At 35.0% G+C, this 19,769-nt stretch overlaps 1 protein-coding gene across 1 annotated transcript in view; it reads left to right on the top strand.

The window, feature by feature from the left end:
• The window catches only part of THSD7B (thrombospondin type 1 domain containing 7B), a 496,878-nt gene that overhangs the window by 303,090 nt on the left and 174,019 nt on the right, over positions 1-19,769 (top strand). Inside the window, exon 4 of the mRNA XM_030916925.1 lies at positions 19,329-19,577. Coding sequence (XP_030772785.1) covers positions 19,329-19,577 — 249 coding nt within the window. The remainder of the gene's footprint in view (positions 1-19,328; positions 19,578-19,769) is intronic.

Genomic DNA, 19,769 nt, shown 5'->3' with positions numbered 1-19,769 from the left:
TAGTTGTGTTACATTGCCAGTATGATAATGCTAAAATCTCTGCCATATCTGAATCTCATTTGGATGCTTACTTTAGCTTTTCAAACCATTCTTTTTGTCTTTTAGTGTGCTGTGTAATATTTTCTTGAAAGCTGGACATGATGTACCGGGGAAATAGAACAGAGGTAATTAGACCTTTAGTGTGAGGTTGTTATGTTTACCTGACTTGGAGTAACACTGTGTTTGCTATAGTTGTAGGTGTCAGGGGCTAAAATCTCCTTTGGTATCCTTGTTTTTATTCGTTTTCTGTTGTATTTTTTTCTTTTCTGTTGTCTTTGGGTTTTCTTAGAGACTTGTTTCTAAATAAGGTCTGAAACAGGCAATTCTTTTTTCCATTGTAACCCCCTAATATTATTCAGGAGCCCTATTCATGATTGTTAAGTTTCAGGAGTCGGGGAAAGAGTCTTTTGTCCCATGATTAGGTTCTAATATTTTATTAAGCCTGTTTCTAGACTGACCTTCACAAATTCTTCTCAGTCTCTTCCCATTTTTCACTCCCAACTTAGGTAAGACAAGAATGCTAGAAGGGTATATGCCTTCTTTTATATCAGAGTCCGGTAAAACCCTAGTTTGTTAGGCTTTTCGTAAGATAGTTTCCTGTGAGGGCAGAATTAAGAAAAACAGAATTCTCTTGGTGTCTTTCAAAATGCCTACTTTTACTTTTCCCCTGCTGAAACATGAAGAAAATTATTTCTTATCTTCACTGTGAGAACCTGGCAGGGCTGCTGAAGGTATACTGACAAAAGTATAGGGTTCTCACTAGAACTGGGCTCCCGTAAAGTTTTTAACTGTAAAGATTATAGACACTGAGCCTCCAGTAAGTTGTCAATCATAGTTTAAGTTTTCTACTCTGGTCCTGGTTCTAGTAGTGGTTTCTTCTCCTGGTTTTTCTCTACTATGTTGTGATTCTTTGTATATGCCTCTCCTATTTTGTAGACAGCCATTTTCTCTATGACTTTGATTCTCTGATGGATCTAAGAAGAGTTATTGATTTTCAGATTGTTTAGCTTTTTCCTTATTGTGAGGGAAAGAGTGACAACTTTGAAGTTCCTTACATGCCAGAATGGAAACCAGAAGTCACCATTATTTCTTTTGAGTTCTAGACAGTGTATTGAACCAAACCATTTTTCTTTAAATTATCGTGTCATGAAATCTGTAACTCTCATTTAGTCTTCAAAGGACTATGAAATGACTCATATATTATCATAAAATAATTAGGTTTTAGAAAAATATCATGTTAGATGAGGACATTTCTACTTCTGTAACTTTCATTGCCAAAAACAAAAATGTTAACTCTTGACAGTTATGTGATCACATAGTTGACTGCTGTCTCATTTCTGTCCAACTTGATGAACTACGTTGGCATACTCTACCAGGATTTTTTGCTAAAAGGCTCAAATTTATTTCTGAAAAGTGACTTTTTTGTGTATTTGATGCTTTCAGAAAATCATTAATACCTGTGTACATTTATTGACTTCTAGGATGAACTATAGGTTTCCCTAAAATTATTATAATTTGTTCTAAAGTACAGATTCCTTTTACTCTGTTCATATGTCTAACTTTGGATCTGTTTCCTTTTGGTAGTATCTGTGAAACTGTAGGGACAAGTGGCATTCTATGTCCTCTGGTTTGATTATGGCTCCTGTTGGTTATTATGTCATTTGGAATAGGAAGAGCTTGTATTTACTTCTATAATGTAAACTCCTGTTTGTGACTTGCTGAAAGTCACTTTATCAAGCTAGGACACGATGGAGCTTTAATTAATGCCCTTTACTAGCTATCTCATTGATTGCTCTGACTTTTGATAATCGCCTCAAGCGATTTTCTTTTCACAGTTATATTTGCAATGTGGTAGGCAGTTGTATTATTCTTGCTGCTACTCTGCTCTCTCATCATTGATTTGCTTCTTGTGCTTAAAGATCTTTTGCTTTTACTTGTCTCAGTGCACGTCCTAATTTTTCTCTTTTATTTTGACAGGAGTTTCTCTGAGGTTCCATTATTACATTTAAAAATAGCTGTCATATAGTCTGTTCATCATTCTTTCTCATATATCAGTGATGCTATTATTGACTTTTTATAATACCTTAACTTGTGAAATGAAATAGTCTTCTCTCTTCAGTTTTTGTTTTCATTTCACCTTGTTTCCTTTTTATTTTTTTGGAGTAAAAGTACATCTGAATTAAAATATCTGAGCTATAGACTAGGAAGACTGTTTATATAAATAGGAAAGTGATTCATACTTATTGTTTGGGTGAATAAAAATCAGATCAATGGGTTTTACTTTTACTTTGATAGAGAGGAACATTTGGTTTGGGCATCCTTTTAAGAGCTATGATTATTTGGTACATGTTAACCATCTTTCAATTCTCAGACCACTTTTGTTAAATGAATGCACTGTGACTTCCTCATTAAGGAGGGACTGAAGGATAATACATTTTAAGATGATTTTTTGAAAAGCCGTTATCTCCAAAGCTCATCCTTATTGTTCCCTTGTTTTTTGTATCTACTGTTAAAGGAGATTTACATTTTACATTCTTATTCCTCCCTAAACATAAATAAAAATAAGTCCCCAAACAACACAAATATTTTTCTTAATTTGTTCTTTGAAAATAGTAGAAATGTATATATTTATATGATTTCTACTATAAATGTATATTACATATAAAATATATAACTATACATATAAAACATATATATAACTATATATAACATATATATCTGTGGAAATATATATATAGTTGTTTTGTTGTTGTGTTGGTGGGAATGGAGGATTATTTTCCAGTTATAGATTTTTATTTCCCCCTCCACATCCATATTGATTTAATTTTATTTTTGTACGTATTGAACATTAACATGTTTCTAAAAATGAAAAATATATAGTTAGAGGAGTGTCACTCGTCCCATGTCCTCTACTCCTTGCAGATAACCAGCTTCCTTATTTTCCATTTTATACTTTGTGCTTGTTTGTATCTTTCTATTTCCTCTTATTTCTTACACAAAAGGTAGCAAGTTATATAATCTCTTTTGAATTTTTTTTCACTTAACATTTCCTAGGAATTAGTTCATATTAGTTAATCAGGGTCTTTTTCATTATTTTGTTACAGTTGCATAGTACTTCATTGTGTGTGTGCAGCCATAGTTTATTTGAACAAATTCCTATACTTGGGCATTTAGGTAGTTTTTAATAATTTATAATTATAAACAATTTTTTCAGTGTACAATCTCCTGCATGTATAGTTTGGTATTGTTGGAGGTATGTTTTCAGGATAAATTCCTAGAAATGTGATTGATGGATAACAGGATAAATGCATACAAGTTGTGTTAAATATTGCCAAATTCTCTTTTATAGTGGTGGTACCATCCTCACATTCTCACTGCAACTTTACAGATTTAGCATTTTGTTAAGCTTTTGAATTTTTGCCATATGTGAGAAGTTGATATCATAGTAGAGTTTTTGCTTGACATTTCTTTTAATATGCACAAATTTGAATGTGTGCTTATATATTTTGGGGCCATATTTATAGCTCTTTTGTGAATTTTCTGTTTTTGTAGTTTGCTTGTCTTTCTATAGGAACTGTTTTTGCCTTCATTTTCAAATCTTTGTATTTGGAGACATTACTCATATATCTCTGATATATGTTGCAAACATTTTCTCTCATTTGGACATTTGTGTTTTGACTTGGCTTATAGTGATTCTTGCCATGCAAAAAATTTAAAGAAAATGTTTACATAGTCAAATGAATCACTAATTTCTTTTTTTTTCCTCTGGAATTTCAGTCATGGTTATAAAGCATTTTCCCACAACACACTTAAGTTTACCCATGATTTTTCCAAGGGTATGCATAATTTTATTTTTTTACATTGGAGTCTTTGATCAGTTTGGACTGCATGTGGTGTGTGGAGTAGATATAATTTTATATATTTTCTGAAAGTCTTTCCAATGTGTTCATACCATCATGAAAAAACTCTGTCTTTGTCCTTGTGATTAAGATGAACATATTTTCACATATTAGATACCTATATATATTTGGATTTCTTACTACGCTTGTATTTCATTTGTCTGCCTAGTTATAAACTGATTCCACACTATTTAAATTAGACAGGTATCACTAGTATGTTTTAATATCTGTTAGTGCTACTCCCTCCTCATAGCTATTCTTTTTGTGTGTGTTTTCAAGCTATCCTCATAAGATAATTTTTTCATATAAAGTTTAGGATTAACTTTTCTAGCTCCACAAAACAAGCTCATTGGAATTTTTTGTTGTGATTACATTAAATTTATAAATAAACTTGGAAAGAACTAAAATCTTGATGATTTTGAAATGACCTAACCAAAAACAAGGGATATATTTTTGTGTCAAGTCTATTTTCGGATCTAATAGAAATTTTTGAAATAGTTTTCTTTATAGAAACCTTGAATACTTCTTGTTATTTTCTTAAGTATTTTATATTTTTGTTGCTCTTGTGGATGGAGTTTTATCCATTTTATTCTCCACCTGGTTAATAGAAAATGATACTGAAATATGCTTGCTAATTTTATAACATGCTAGCTTGTTCAATTTTTTATTTGAATTATTTTTATCATTCTATAGTAGTTTTCAAATATAATGTTATATTAGACAATAGAGAGGTTTTATTTCTAATTTGTATGCCTCTATATGTGTTCTCTAGTTTAATGCATTGAGTCCAGAGAAATGTTGAATAGTAGTTAAAGATAGTGAGCATTCTTCCCTTTCCCTCATCTCACTGGGAATGCCTCCAGGATTTCCCCACTAAGTAAGTACTCATAAGTTTCATATCACTGCTGTAACAGATTACTACAAACTTAGTGACTTATGAAAACACATTTATTATCATACAGTTTTGGAGGTCAGAAGTAAGAAAAATGAATCTTACTAGGATAAAATCAAGTTGTTGGCAGGGCTGCATTTATTCTGGAGGTTCTATTGTATAATCAGTTTTTTGTGGTTTTTTTTTTTTTTTTTTTTTTTTTTTTTTTTTTTTTTTTTTTTTTTTTTTTTTGCCTTTTCCAGTTTCTGTAGGCCGCTTGTGTTCTTTGTCCAGCAGTGTAGTTTCTTCAGATCTCTCTGACTCTGATCCTTCCTACCAACATCCCTCCTTCACTTAAAAATAACCCTGTGATTACACTGGGCTCGCCTGGATAATCCAGAACAATCTTTCCATTTTAAAATCCCTTGGGAAAACTGGCTAGCTATATGCAGAAAACTGAAACTGGACCCCTTCCTTATACCTTATACAAAAATTAACTCAAGACGGATTAAAGACTTAAATGGAAGACCTAAAACCATAAAAATCCTAGAAGAAAACCTAGGCAATACCATTCAGGACATAGGCATGGGTAAAAAGACTTCATGACTAAAACACCAAAAGCAATGGCAACAAAAACCAAAATTGACAAATGGGATCTAATTAAAATAAAGAGCTTCTGCACAGCAAAAGAAACTATCATCAGAGTGAACAGGCACCTACAGATTGGGAGAAAATTTTTGCAATCTGTCCATCTGATGAAGAGCTACTATTCAGAATCTACAAGGAACTTAAACAAATTTACTAGGAAAAAAACAACCCCATCAAAAAGTGGGTGAAGGAATGAACAGACACTTCTCAAAAGAAGATGTTTATGTGGCCAAGAAACATATGAAAAAAAGTTTATCATCATTGGTCATTAGAGCAATGCAAATGACAACCACAATGAGATACCATCTCATGCCAGTAGAATGGCGATCATTAAAAAGCAGGAAACAACAAATGCTGGAGAGGATGTGGAGAAATAGGAACACTTTTACACTGTTGGGAGTGTAAATTAGTTCGACCATTGGGGAAGACAGTGTGGTGATTCCTTGAGGATCTAGAACCAGAAATACCATTTGACCCAGCAATCCCATTACTGTGTATGTACCCAAAGGATTATAAATCATTCTACTATAAAGACACATGCACACATATGTTTATTGCAGCACTATTCACAATAGCAAAAACTTGGAACCAACCCAAATGACCATCAGTGATAGATTGGAAAAACAAAATGTGGCACATATACAACATGGAAGGCTATGCAGCCATTAAAAAAGGATGCATTTATGTCCTTTGCAGGGACACGGATGAAGCTGGAAACCATCATTCTCAGCGAACTAACACAGGAACAGAAAACCAAACACTGCATGTTCTCATTCACAAGTGGGAGTTGAACAATGAGAACACATGGACACAGGGAGGGAAACATCATGCACTGGAGTCCATCGGGGGGTGAAGGGGCTAACGGAGGGACAGCATTAGGACAAATACCTAATGTAGATGACGGGTTGATGGGAGCAAGCCACCGTGGCACGTGTATCACTATGTAAAAAACCTGCACGTTCTGCACATGTATCCCGGAACGTAAAGTATAATAAAAAATATTTTTAAAAATCCTTATTTTAATCACATCTGCAAAATACACATAACACAGGTTGTGAAGATTAGGGCATAGCTCTGTTGCTGGAGGATTGGCAGGGGTGTATTGTACCTGTTACAAGGTGTGTGTGCCTGTGTGTTTGAATGTATGTGTGTTTATATTAATGAATGTGTGTGTCATATTAATGAAATATCCATCCATTCCTGTTTTGTTTTTATTTTTCTTGCCAGAGTTTGCATTAAGAATGGATGTTGGATTTTGTCAAAGGAGGTAATCACATGATTTTTATCTTTGGACCTATCAATATGGTAAATTATATCAATACATTTTCTAATGATGAACCATTTCTGCATTTGTAATATAGTCCCCAATTTGTCATTTTCTTGCTTCTCTCTTTATCGGGTTGAAATTTTATTATGACATTTACTTCATAAAAAGAATGTGGATGTTTTTCTTAATTTCCTATGTTCTAAACAATTTATATAGCATTAGGACTGTGTAGTCACTAAATGATAGAAATTCTTTGTGAAACTATGTAGAACTAACCTTTTTTTGTGAGGTATTTCTCTTAAAGCTCTCTATTCATGCTGAGGCTAATTTTGTTCTTTACATGCTGGGGTAAGTTTTGGTTGGCTATATTCTTAAAAGGAATGACCTAGTTCCTCTAAGTTTTCAAATTCATTTGCATAGATGTATATTCTTTATTAAGCGTTGTAACCCACACCATTTTTTCTTTTTATATCTTTCTGTTTCTCTCCTCAGCTATTGTTTAAAATAGTAGTTTGCCTGTTTGGTTAAATTTTTTAACAGGATTATGGTTTGTTAATTTTGTCTCCTGTTTTTGTGTTCTCTACCTCATTAATTTCTGCATTTATCTTTATTATTTAGTTCTTCATGCTTCCTTTATGTATGTATTTTTTTTTTCATTTTCCAACTTTCCGAATAAGAAATTTAATTCATTTATTTTCATGTGCTCTGAGATACGTGTTTAGGACTATTAATTTTCTCCTGATGACTATCTTAAATTGATCCCATAGATTCTGACATAGAGCGTTTTATTATCATACTTTTTTTCCCCAAAATTCTATAGTTTCCTTGTTTGTATTGCTCCTTTTACTCAAGGTTTGTTAAATGTAAGCTATTTTAATTTCCAGATAGAAAGGTCATATTTTGTTTGTTTGTTTTCATTTTTAAATTCTAGTTTTATTGCATTGTAAGCAGAGTGTTGTTTGTGATATTTCTATTTTTTAAGAATCTACTGCCATTTTCTTTGTGTTAGACTGTATAATTAATATTTGTGAATGTTCAGCCGGGTGCAGTGGGGCACACCTCTGATCCCAGGATGACTGAGATAGGAAGATGACTTGAGCTCAAGAGTTTGAGACCAGCCTGGGCAACATAGTGAGAATCCATTCAAAAAAAATAAATCTGTAATTGCAAATGTTCTATGTACATTTGGAAGAAGATATATTCTCTTATTGATGTGACTTATTAAATATATATGTACCTGATTGATTATGCTTTTTAGGTTTTCTAATAATCTTTACTATTTTTCTTCAATTGGTTTATTTTGTACTGAAAATAGTTAAGTTATACTATTAGTATGTTCCTATCTATTTTTCCAACATCTTCTGTATTTTTTCTACACATAGTTACTGTTTTATGGTGCATAGATATTCAAAGCTTCTAGTTCTTCATAGTGAAATGTTAACTTTAACATTCTGAAGTGTTTTTATTTGTCTCTTCTGATGCTTTTTGTCTTGAATTTTAATTTGTCAGATATTAGGATTGTACAACATACATTCTTCTTGTTTTAATTTGCCTAAGTCTTTGTCTATCCCTTTATTTTTAGCCTTTTGAAACCACCACATTACGTGTGTCTTTTATATTCCGCATGAACATAGAGTTGGGTTTAGTTTTATGTGTCGTTGTAAACACTGAATTTCTCTTAATAAATGAATTAACCTTGTTTACTTTTATGGATATGATAATTATGTTTGGCCTCTTCGTAGTAGCTTACGTTGTATTTATGGTGTGTTTAATTTTACATGTATTACTTGCTTTCTTTATTTGGTATATACGTTTGGCTGTTTTGTTTTCTTGTTAGTTTGTGTTCTGAGATGGAGTCTCACTCTGTCACCCCTGGTGGAGCGCAGTGGCGTGATCTCGTGATCTTGGCTCACTGCAACCTCTGCCTCCCGGATTCAAGCGATTCTCTTACCTCAGCCCCCTGAGTAGCTGGAATTACAGGCGTGCACCACCACGCTCAGCTTTTTTTTTTTTACTTTATTTTATTTTATTTATTTATTTATTTTTTTTAGTATAGAAGACGTTTCACCATATTGGCCAGGCTGGTTTCAAACTCCTGACCTCAGGTGATCCACCCACCCCGCTTCAGCCTCCCCAAATGCTGGAATTACAGGCGTGAGTCACTGTGCCCAGCCTTGGCTTTTTAAATACATATATGTGTGTGTGTGTGTGTGTGTGTATGTATGTATATATAATTGTATTGTATTGTATTTTGAGACAGTCTCACTTCATCACCCAGGCTGGAATGCAGTGGTGCAATCTTAGCTCACTGCAACCTCTGCCTCCTGGATTCAAACAATCTTTGTGCCTCAAGCCTCCCAAGTAGCTGGGATTATAGGCATGTACCACCATGCCCAGCTAATTTTTTTTCTTTTTTAATAGAGACAGGGTTTCACCATGTTGGCAAGGCTGGTCTCAAATTCCTGATCTCAAGTCATTTGCCTGCCTTGGCCTCCCAAAATGCTGGGATTACAGGCGTGAGCCACTGCGTCTGACCAATATGTTTTGGTAGTTAGAAATATTTGCATTTTTATTGTAGAAGTTACCTTTGTATTTACCTTTGTATAGTCTCCTTAATTTCCTCTCTGGCCTAATGTAGTGCTGTTTGTTATGTCAGTTTTAAATTATTTCCACCTGGTACAATTTTATTCTCCTCTTTTACATTTTCTCTCTCTTCTTCTTTTCTTAGGTCTGTTCTATAAATAGAATCTATTCTACTTTTTCATAGCATGATATATTTACATGTTATTCTTCTAGTACTGACCCCATTCTCATTGTAATATTTGCTTTACAGTTATATATTTGACAAGTTTCAGTCATCATGCCAAAGATTTCCAAGTTATTTTTGGTTGAATGAAGCTTAGTTTCCAGCAGATTCTTGAGGAAAATCACAATATACAAGTGTTTTCTGAGTTTGGGAGATTCAAATCTGTTTGAAGAACAGTTTAGTCAGATATAATATTCTATTTACTATTCTTGAAAATGTTACTCTGTTGCAGTCTTGATTTGTATACTGTTTTGAGAAGTTTGTTGCCATTTGTTTTGCATTTTCAAATTATCTATTTTGCTGAGAACTTGAGAATGTCTTTATTTTAAAGTTTAATAGTTTTACTAGTATATGTCCCAGGGTTGATTGATCTGGATTAGATTTTCAGGGGATATAGTAGTTCCTTTCAATGTATAGATTGAAGCTTTCTTTATTTTGGGGGAATTTGAGGGGTTACTATAATTTTAAACATTATTTTTTAATTTTCTTTATATAAAATATAGGTATGTTGGACTATTTTCCATTTCATTTACTTTGTCTTATCTATTTCCATATTTATCTCATCTTATTTATCTATTTATTTTGCTACTTTAATGTTTTCACTGAATGTTGTATGTTGTTATTTGAGTCTTTTCTTTCTTGGACATCTTGTTATTCATAATTCAACTTTGAAAATTTTTTTGCTTCTATTGTCTTTCTGAGTTCAGTCAATTCATTTTATTTATTTCTCTTTTTGTCCATTCTGGTCTTAATATTCTGTTTCTGATTCAAGATATCTTCAAAGATTTTGAGGGTATTTACTGCTGTGTGATGTTTGATATTATAGGGTTTTTCTTTTCAGCTTTGTTCTTGATTATTTGGAGGAGACTTTGTTAGTAGAAACATTTTCACATTTTCTGGCTTTTATTGCAGTTTTACATGAAGGTCGTGTGTTTTATTTCAATGTCTATTCATTTCATGAATAAGGTTTCTGTTTCCAAAGCATCCTGTTTTGTTATTTCTGCCCTCTTTTGTGACATTTGATTTATGGATGTTGTTGCGGGTAGTGGTGATAGGAAAAGGGTGGTATCTTGTGTCTTTGTTTCTGCAGGATTCCTAATTTCCCTCCTCTAATTTCTTCTCCCCCTTTACTGCATTATCTCTAAGGGCTACCAGCTATTCCCTCTATATATGATTATCCATGACTGCCACTTCCAGTCCCTTACATTTTGAAGTCTGTTTCTGGGTTCTGAACTGCCGAGTTCTGAACTGTATTCTGTATTTTGAAGGCATTGTTGAACTTTCTTTTTCTGAAAATGATTTTGTCTGTGTTTCACCTACATCTTTTACTCCTCTGCAATTTTTTTCATGGAATCTCTTAGGACTCTCTTCCTCCATGTTCTACATCAACTGGGTGACATTCATACTGGGTAATCTGTCAGATATTTTTCTACTTACATCTAATTTGAAAGTGTATGTGTGTGTGTGTTCATGTTCTGTCTCTAGTAATGGAGAATGCAAGCATAATGTGTGGTTTGGTTTGCTCTGCTTGTTGATTATCTTTTATAGTAGTGGTGGTAGGGGAATATCAAACTCAGGCTGCTGCTGTTGTTTTGCACACCTGGAAGTCACGATAGGTTTTTCTTTTCAGTGCAACTTGATTGGTTTTAAAAATTTGAATCTATAACAACAAGAGCTCTCAAATATTTTAACTTTAATCATAGTTTTGGTCTAAAAGGCAGGGGAAATTCATTTTAGTTCTGGCCATTCTACAATTTTGCCTATGAAGCCATTAGGAAATTACTTATCTTTTTGGGTTTCCATTTTCGTCTCTGTAAAATGAAGGTAATGACCAAGACCTTCAGATGATTGCTGATATTGCTTCTATCTCTAACTGGTTGTACACACATCCACAAATATGTACCCACATATCATTCTTAGTACTCTGTCTAAGAAATTTGGAGAAGATAAAGTCTGTTTTATTCTGAGACTGGTACTGCATTTTAAATCTCTGTTGAATAATGTTTTCCAGTGACAGAAATTGATCATAATACTAAAAACATTTCGTTTTGATATAACATCACACTCAAGGATACTCCTCAGGAATTTAATATCTCAGTATGTCTGTGTGCTTATCTCTATATCCATAGAACAATCTCTCTCTTCCACAGAAGCAACTGAACAGCATATTTAAAACATAATTTCATCCTGCTATTTTAGCTTAACTGCATGATATTAGGTTTATTACCTTTGGAAAATTTAACATCATGTAAATCAAGATAAGAAATTAAGAGGCATTTTAACAGTGCAATTTTATTTTATTGAGAATTTTAAAGAGAAAGGCTATGTAACTCAAGCAGCGTCCCCCATTAGTTGTAAACACCGACGTTAGGTAAACATCGTTTTTTATCAAATAACACATAAGTCACCTCAGGTTAATTTGGCTAAGAAAGGAGTTATGGAGAAAAGGAAACTCATATGCTCTTCTAGCTAAATTTATCAGCGATCTTTGATATTTATTTTTTGGTAGTTTAAAAATCACTTTTAATATTTTCAAAATTGCCTTCTCCATCATATTTTTAAAACTCTTATTCAAATGCCTTTGTTAAATTTCACACTGCAGAAGGTGGCAATGCTCACTTTTTCGTCTAGTTCCTATAGCAGTCAGGGATGTAACATAAACCTTGGTATATGCATGTTTTTTTTCCTTCAAGTTATTCTAATTTTTTATATGTTTCTATTAGTTTGCCTAGTGGCAGAAAAATGCTACCAGTTTGGAGTCAAAATCATTAAAAGTAATAGCATACATTCTGATTTCCCAGATAGATTCTCTTTTAAACTTGTCTCAGTTCTGGTTCATTTCTCTTCATTTTTCCATTCACATTTTATTCCTTGGTGTTATTTTCTTGATGCGAAATTGCAAACACTCCCTAAGTTAGAATCTGTAAGCTATAGAAGCAACTATTCCCTTGTAATTATGCTATAATTTGGGTAGGCTGCTGCCATATGGATAGCACTGTTTTTGTTAAATAATTGGAATAAGCATGATTTCGAATGGTCCACTGTTTTATTAAGAGTTTCTAAAGTACTCAGTTGCAATTTCAGTTTTATAAAATTACTTTTAACTGTAAAGTGATTTTAGAAGTATTATGTTTTGTAAACAAATATTACATAATTTAAAACAAAATTAGTAGAAATTCAAGTACCTTCACAATTAGGGACTTTACTCTTTTGTTATTAGTTACTTCTAATCAGTATTTTTTCCATATGTAGGGTAGATTTAGCTCTCTAGGAATATGTTTATTTACAAATTGGATTATTATATGGTTGTATCACAGCTTTGTGTCACATAACTTTTTAGGTTTCTGGTTGAACATGATAAAATGAACACAGCTATGTCTGCTGTATTGGGGAAATCTACTTACATGACAGTAAAATAATAAAAGAGGCATAAACTCCGGATAAAAAATATAATAAAGCAAGTGACAGTTGGGAAGAAAGTTCAACAGATTTTGGGAGCTGAAAAGTAAAGAGATGAGTGGTAATTCACCTACCTGAGTGGGGAAAGTAGAACATTCCTCTTCAGTTGGAAAATCTTCAAGAAGCAAATCAATTTACAGGGCATAGTTGCATTGATATTTCACTGTCTTCTTTGCTGTATATTTGAGTCATTTGATTGAGATCTGACCAATGACTTGTAGGCAGGAGCAACCTAAGCCACTTCTAAGCCAAAGTCATAAATCACCTTGGGTGACCCTCCTGCTCTCTCTTTCCTTTTCAAGGGTGAACTTGAAAGCCACATATTCTAGATGGTGAATCTATAAGGTGAACACAACCTGAATCCTAAGTCGTTACTTAGAACATTGCCCTCTGGAAGAGTTGAACAACCTTCATCAAACTTTTTATGTGAAAAGAAAATAAACACTTATTTTGACAGATATTCAGATTTCCAGGGTTGTTACCACAGTATAGCCTATTTTATTCTGACAAATACAAGATTATTGGAAGCCTTAGGAATTACAGTGTTGTAAGAAACTAAAGACAAATGTGTTCAGTGGTCCCAAAAGTTATGCCCTTACCTAGAGAAGATAGTGTTAGTGTAAAAGATCATACTGTGAACATGCAGAGTAAAAGTGAAAGTCTACATAGTTTGTGAGAGCCCTGACAGCGCTCCCTTTCTCTAGTCAGCTGTCGTAAAAGCACCATCCAAGTTTATACACATGAAGCAAGAGATAGAGGATTCCTATCCTGAGAAAAAGGCAAGCTAAAAAGTAAGGACTTATGGATACTGGCATTTGAGGAACACAAATAAAATGCCCTGGTCCTTGCGTAATCAGCCAGTAGTAATGATTGATATTGGATAAGACTCACCTATAATAAAAGAGCTTCCAATTTGTGTTTGTGGTGCCACATTCTAATCCCTAACAGCAAAGGTTCACCAAAAATTTAAGCTAAGTCCAATGTGAAACAGTGAGGACAAAATAAATAGAAATCAGGAATGACGAATAAAATGGGATAATGTACAGAGAGAAATAAAATAAAAATATTTTAATATTGTCAGTTACATAAGATGAAATATTGCAGTTATGAGAAAACAAGATAATATTTAAAAGGAATAATTAAGAAATGAACATTAAAAACCTAATTGCAAAATAAGTTAAAAATTAAGAAAATGTTGGAGGCTAATTTAGGGTATATTACTTGGAAAGAAAAAAAAAACACAGAAAATAGAGCAAAAATAAAAGAAAAAGAGTTATGTAGGTTAAATATCTGATGGATGATGATGCCATAAAAGGAGGACCTATTAAACACCATACATGAAAATGAATTGATGACCTAAATCGGAAGTTGTAAAGTATAAGATTATCTAAACGAAAAAATATGAGAGCATAGATTTATAGCATTGGGACTGAGGAAAAAATCTCAAGTGTGGCATAAAAAAAAAAACTATGAGAGGAAGGATAAATCAAGAAATTTACAAACTGTGTATTACAAAAAAACACCATAACAAAATTAAAAATCAAATTATAGGAAACTATGTTTGTATTATATAAAACCACCAAGAAACTACTCTTCAGAATCTGTGCATATATTTCTATATGTCTGTTGTCAACATCTATCTATGTACAAGTCTGTGTGCGTGTGTGTGTGTGCGTGTCTGTGTACTTAAACTCAGTAGGAAAAAAATACATGTTAGAAGTCTAAAAGTTGGCTGGGTGTGGTGGCTCATGCCTGTAATCCCAGCACTTTGGGAGGCCAAGGTGAGTGGCTCACCTGAGGTCAAGAGTTCAAGACCAGCCTGGCAAACCCCTTCTCTACTGAAAATACAAAAATTAGCTGGGCATGATGGTGCACGCCTGTTGTTCCAGCTGTTTGGGAGGTTGAGGCAGGAGAATCACTTGAACCCTGGAGACAGAAGTTGCAGTGAGCCAAGATCGCGCCATTGCACTCCAGCCTGGGCAATAGAGCAAGACTCCACCACCCCACCACCAAAAATGTCTAAAAGTTAAAAAAAAAAAAAATCTGGTAGCTATCGGCGCAAAATCATTTTCTATCTTTCCACAACCCTTAGTTCCTAACTCGTATCCCTCCAACTCCTGCTTCTGTCTCCTTCTCTGACTTAGACTTTTCTGCCTCCCTCTTACAAAGATGCTGTGATTCATTGGGTCCACTGGGTACTCCAGGATCATTTCCCCTTCACAAGATTCTTAACTTAATCACCTCTACAAAGTTTATTTTGCCATGTATGGTGGCACATTCATTGATTCCAATTATTAGGTGTGGACCACAATGGTCAAACAGTATGGACCAATTTGCAGAATAGGAAGTATGAGGAGTCATTAATGATGTAAGAGGAACATAAAGCTCATGGTAATCTGGAAAACAAATGAATTTTCTCAGCATTTTAGAAAAGTAAGCCTGATGATACCAAGAATTGGGAGCATGTTGAAAAGAAAAAAATTTGACAATACTTTATGTATCTGCTTATGTAAATATTCATGACCCAACTCTAGGCAATACTACTAGGGGAAATCTCTTTTACGTGTGTAACACATAGAGATATGTCCAAGGAGGTTCAATACATCATCCTGTGGATTTGCAAGAAATTGAGCACAACCAAGGGTCCCACTAATTGGGAAATGAATTGCCGTGTATTCATATACTGGAATATTACTCAATAATGAAAATGAATGAACTCTATCTGCATGGTCAACGTGGATATATCTAGAAATCACAATACTACATGAGGAAAATCTTTTCCAGAGCAATGTGTATAACAAAAACAAGTAAAAATTTTAAAAAATATATATGGCAATACTACGTGCTATCTGTAAATACAGGTACATACATCTTAGTTAAAGCATAAAACATTTATTCGTATTAATTACCCTCTCACCACTCCTCTTGACATAGTACTGAAAGTCCTAGCCAGAGCAATCAGACAAAAGAACTAAAGGCATACGAGTCGGAAATGAGGAAGCCAAACTGTCGCTGTTTGCTGATGACATGATCGTTTACCTAAAGCCTCCTGCAGAAAGCTCCCAGTATTGATAAAAGAATTAAGCAAAGTTTCTGGATACAAAATTAATGTACACATATCAGTAACTCTTCTGTATACCAGCTGCTACCAAGCTGAGAATCAAATCAGAAGTGGACTTCTTTTACAATAGGTGCAAAAAACAAAAAAAATAACCAATCAAGTGAAAGATGTCTACGAGGAAAACTACAAAACACTGCTGAAATAAATCACAGATGACGCAAACAAATGGAAACACATCCCATGCTCACGGATGGGTAGAATCTGTATCGTGAAAATGACCATACTGCCAAAAGCAATCTATAAATTCAATGTAATTCCTATAAAATATACTACCATCATTCTTCACTGAGTTAGAAAAAAAAATTCTAAAATTCATATGGAGCCAAAAAAGAGCCTGCATAGCCAAAGCAAGCCCAAGCAAAAAGAACAAATCTGGAGGCATCACATTCCCTGATTTCAAACTGTATTATAAGGCCATAGTCACCAAAACAGCATGGTACTGGTGTAAAATAGGTACATAGGCCAGGCACGGTGGCTCATGTTTGTAATCCTAGCACTTTGGGAGGCCGAGGCAGGTGGATTGCCTGAGTTCAGAAGTTTGAGACTAGCCTGGGCAACACAGTGAAACCCTGTCTCTACTGAAACACAAAAAAGTAACCAGGCATGGTGGTGTGTGCCTGTAGTCCTAACTACTTCGGAGGCTGAGGCAGGAGAATTGCTTGAACCTGGGAGGTAGAGGTTGCAGTGAGCCAAGATCATGCCACTGCACTCCAGCCTGGGCGACAGAGCGAGACTCTGTCTCAAAAACACACACACACACACACACACACACACACACACACACACACACACACAAAACCAAAAAAACAAAAAGGCACATAGACCAATGTAACAGAATAGAGAACCCAGATTATCTTCAACAAAGCAAACAAAACAAAAACATAAAGTGAGGCAAGGACACCCTCTTCAACAAATGGTGCTGGGATAACTGTCTAGCCCCACTTTGGAGAATGAAACTGGATCCTCATCTCTCACCTTATACAAAAATCATTAACTCTTAATAGCTTAATGGGGGGTATAAATACAGAAATTTACTATCAATATGGCCAAATATGAGCATGTTTTACTCTGTCTTCTGTAAGTGATCGCTCCCCTATTTATGTATTTTCACAAGTTAGAAATGAAACAATTTAAGACTTCCTCCTTTTTTTTCTTTTTGAGACTCACCCAGGCTGGAGTACAGTGGTGCGATCTCGTCTCACTCTAGCCCCCTCCTCTCAGATTCAAGCAATTATCCTGCCTCAGTCTCCCAGGTAGCTAGGACTACAGGCACACACCACTGTGACTGACTAATTTTTGTAATTTTAGTAGAGACAAGATTTCATCGTGTTGGCCTAGCTGGTCTCGAACTCCTGAACTCAGGTGATCTGCCTGCCTTGACCTCCCAAAATGTTGGGATTATAGGCATGAGCCACTATGCCTGCCCCCCTCCCGCCACCTTTTGTAAACCACATTCAGAGGAACTATTACCAAAATCTCTCTGTCAGTATTTGAACATTGACCCCTTCTTTAGTTTACATTCTTAGAGTATTATCCTTTTCCTCCCAAAGTATTGGTTGCCTCTGACTGAATAGAAGAACTAATAACAAGGGACAAAAGGAACAGAATGCCAATTAATATTTGAAATATTATCTCCCAATATGAATCTGATTTCCCTCCACTTGAAATCATTTAGTGCCTAATTAAACAAATTTCTTAGCCTGTGACAGGAAGCCCTTTCAGAGCAGCTTTTGAAGAACCCTCATACCTCGTATCTATCCACGTTCCTCCTGGCACTTTACGCTTCAGCAGAACAAAAGGGCTCCTACGTGTACCCGGTGGTGTGCTTATGAATGTTTAGCAATCAGTTCTCAGGAGTCTGGGAGAGGAGGCTTGATTTGTAGCATTTGCCAATTTCGTATTGTAAATACTCTGACTTTGGCCAATGTTAAGCTTACAGGAGGTCAAGTGGTTTGCAAATTCCTGAAAATTTAACAGTTGGCTCCTGTGAGCAGCTAGAGCTAGCTCCAGTATACCACTGGTTCCCATCCCCAAAAGGTATAATTTCAAACCTTTGAATACGCTGTTGTTTTGCCTTAGGATAGTGTTTTCTCTGTGCCTGAGAAACTCCCATTAATCTTTTAAAAATGTAGCTCAGGTGTCCTCTCTGAGCACCCTTCTGCCTTACTGGGGGTTCATCACTGCCTCATCAGTGTTTCTCCTCATCATTACAAATACTTTTATGTCGGGTTGGCCACATTATCACATTATCTTATCTTTTTATTTATTTACCTATTTCCTAATTAGACTGTTGGTACTTGATCACACACACATTTTGCAGATCAGTAAATTGATGCTCAGAGCCTAACAACATGAGGAAATATAACAGCACATTTAAAAAATTGCCCAGTATTTACAAGAATGGGTAGATGAATATTCTAAAGTTTATATTTACCTTTTTTGATACTGTACAATTACTTAGCCTTTCTGGGCCTAAATTTCTTTGTCTATCTACAAGGTGGATATAATAAAATGTAAACTTGTGAGCTTGTTGTGAGAAAGTTATCTGTGAAATGCAGCACAGTTTGGACACCTGAAAACCAGTCAATCCATGGTAATAGTAGGCTAACATAGGTGAAAGCCTCCTAGAAGGACTGGGTGTGGTGGCTGGTTCATGCCTGTAACCCCAGCACTTTGGAAGGCGAAGGTGGGACCTCACTTGAGGTCAGGAGTTCGAGACCAGCGTGTCCAACATGATAAAACCCTCTCTCTACTAAAAATACAAAAATTACCTGGGCGTGGTGGCGTGTTCCTGTAATCTCAGCTACTTAGGAGGCTGAGACAGGAGAATTGCTTGAACCTGGGAGGTGGAGGTTGCACCACAGCACTCCAGCCTGGGCGACAGAGCAAGACTGTTTCAATTAAAAAAAAAAAAGCAGCCTAGAAGGACCCTCATTATTTTCTAATAATACTGATAAAGGTGGACCCATCTTACATGTATATCTTGCTAGAATGAAGCAGCGTCACTATTTCAGAAGAAATAAACACTCTTCAAATGTTATGCTCTTCAATATTTTTTCATGAGGTCTCTAACAATTTTTTTAAAAATCTTCCTATTAAATGCTGAAATTTCAGAGTTTTTTTTTTTTTTTTTTTTTTTTCCCCATAGTAGGCAGTTTATAATGTTACTCACATCCATTAATCTATGGCCTCCTGTTTTCTGCTTCTGTTTTTTTCAGCCTTTGCACGCAAGACTCCTTCCCACTGACTGTTCGGTCCTGCATCATGCCCAAAGACTGTGAAACCTCCGAGTGGTCCTCCTGGAGCCCCTGCTCCAAGACATGCCATTCAGGGAGTCTCTTGCCAGGATTTAGGAGCAGGAGCCGGAACGTGAAGCACATTGCTCTTGGAGGTGGAAAGGAGTGCCCTGAACTTCTTGAGAAAGAAGCCTGCATTGTTGAAGGAGAACTTCTGCAGCAATGTCCCAGGTATTATGCCTTTATGCCTTCTTTAGTGTGAGTGTTTTAATATATAACCTCATTTAATGTTATAGGAATGTAATGAATTACAGTCATTCAGAATGAAAGTAGCTGTGACTCATATTTATTGAGTCTTCACTCAGTATACAAGTTCTGTAATCGGCAGCATAGGAGAGCAGGTTAATATCATGGGCTTTGGTG

This window comes from Rhinopithecus roxellana, chromosome 14 (assembly GCF_007565055.1).
Source record: "Rhinopithecus roxellana isolate Shanxi Qingling chromosome 14, ASM756505v1, whole genome shotgun sequence".
Lineage (NCBI taxonomy): Eukaryota > Metazoa > Chordata > Mammalia > Primates > Cercopithecidae > Rhinopithecus > Rhinopithecus roxellana.
This window is presented reverse-complemented; position numbering and strand designations above follow the sequence as displayed.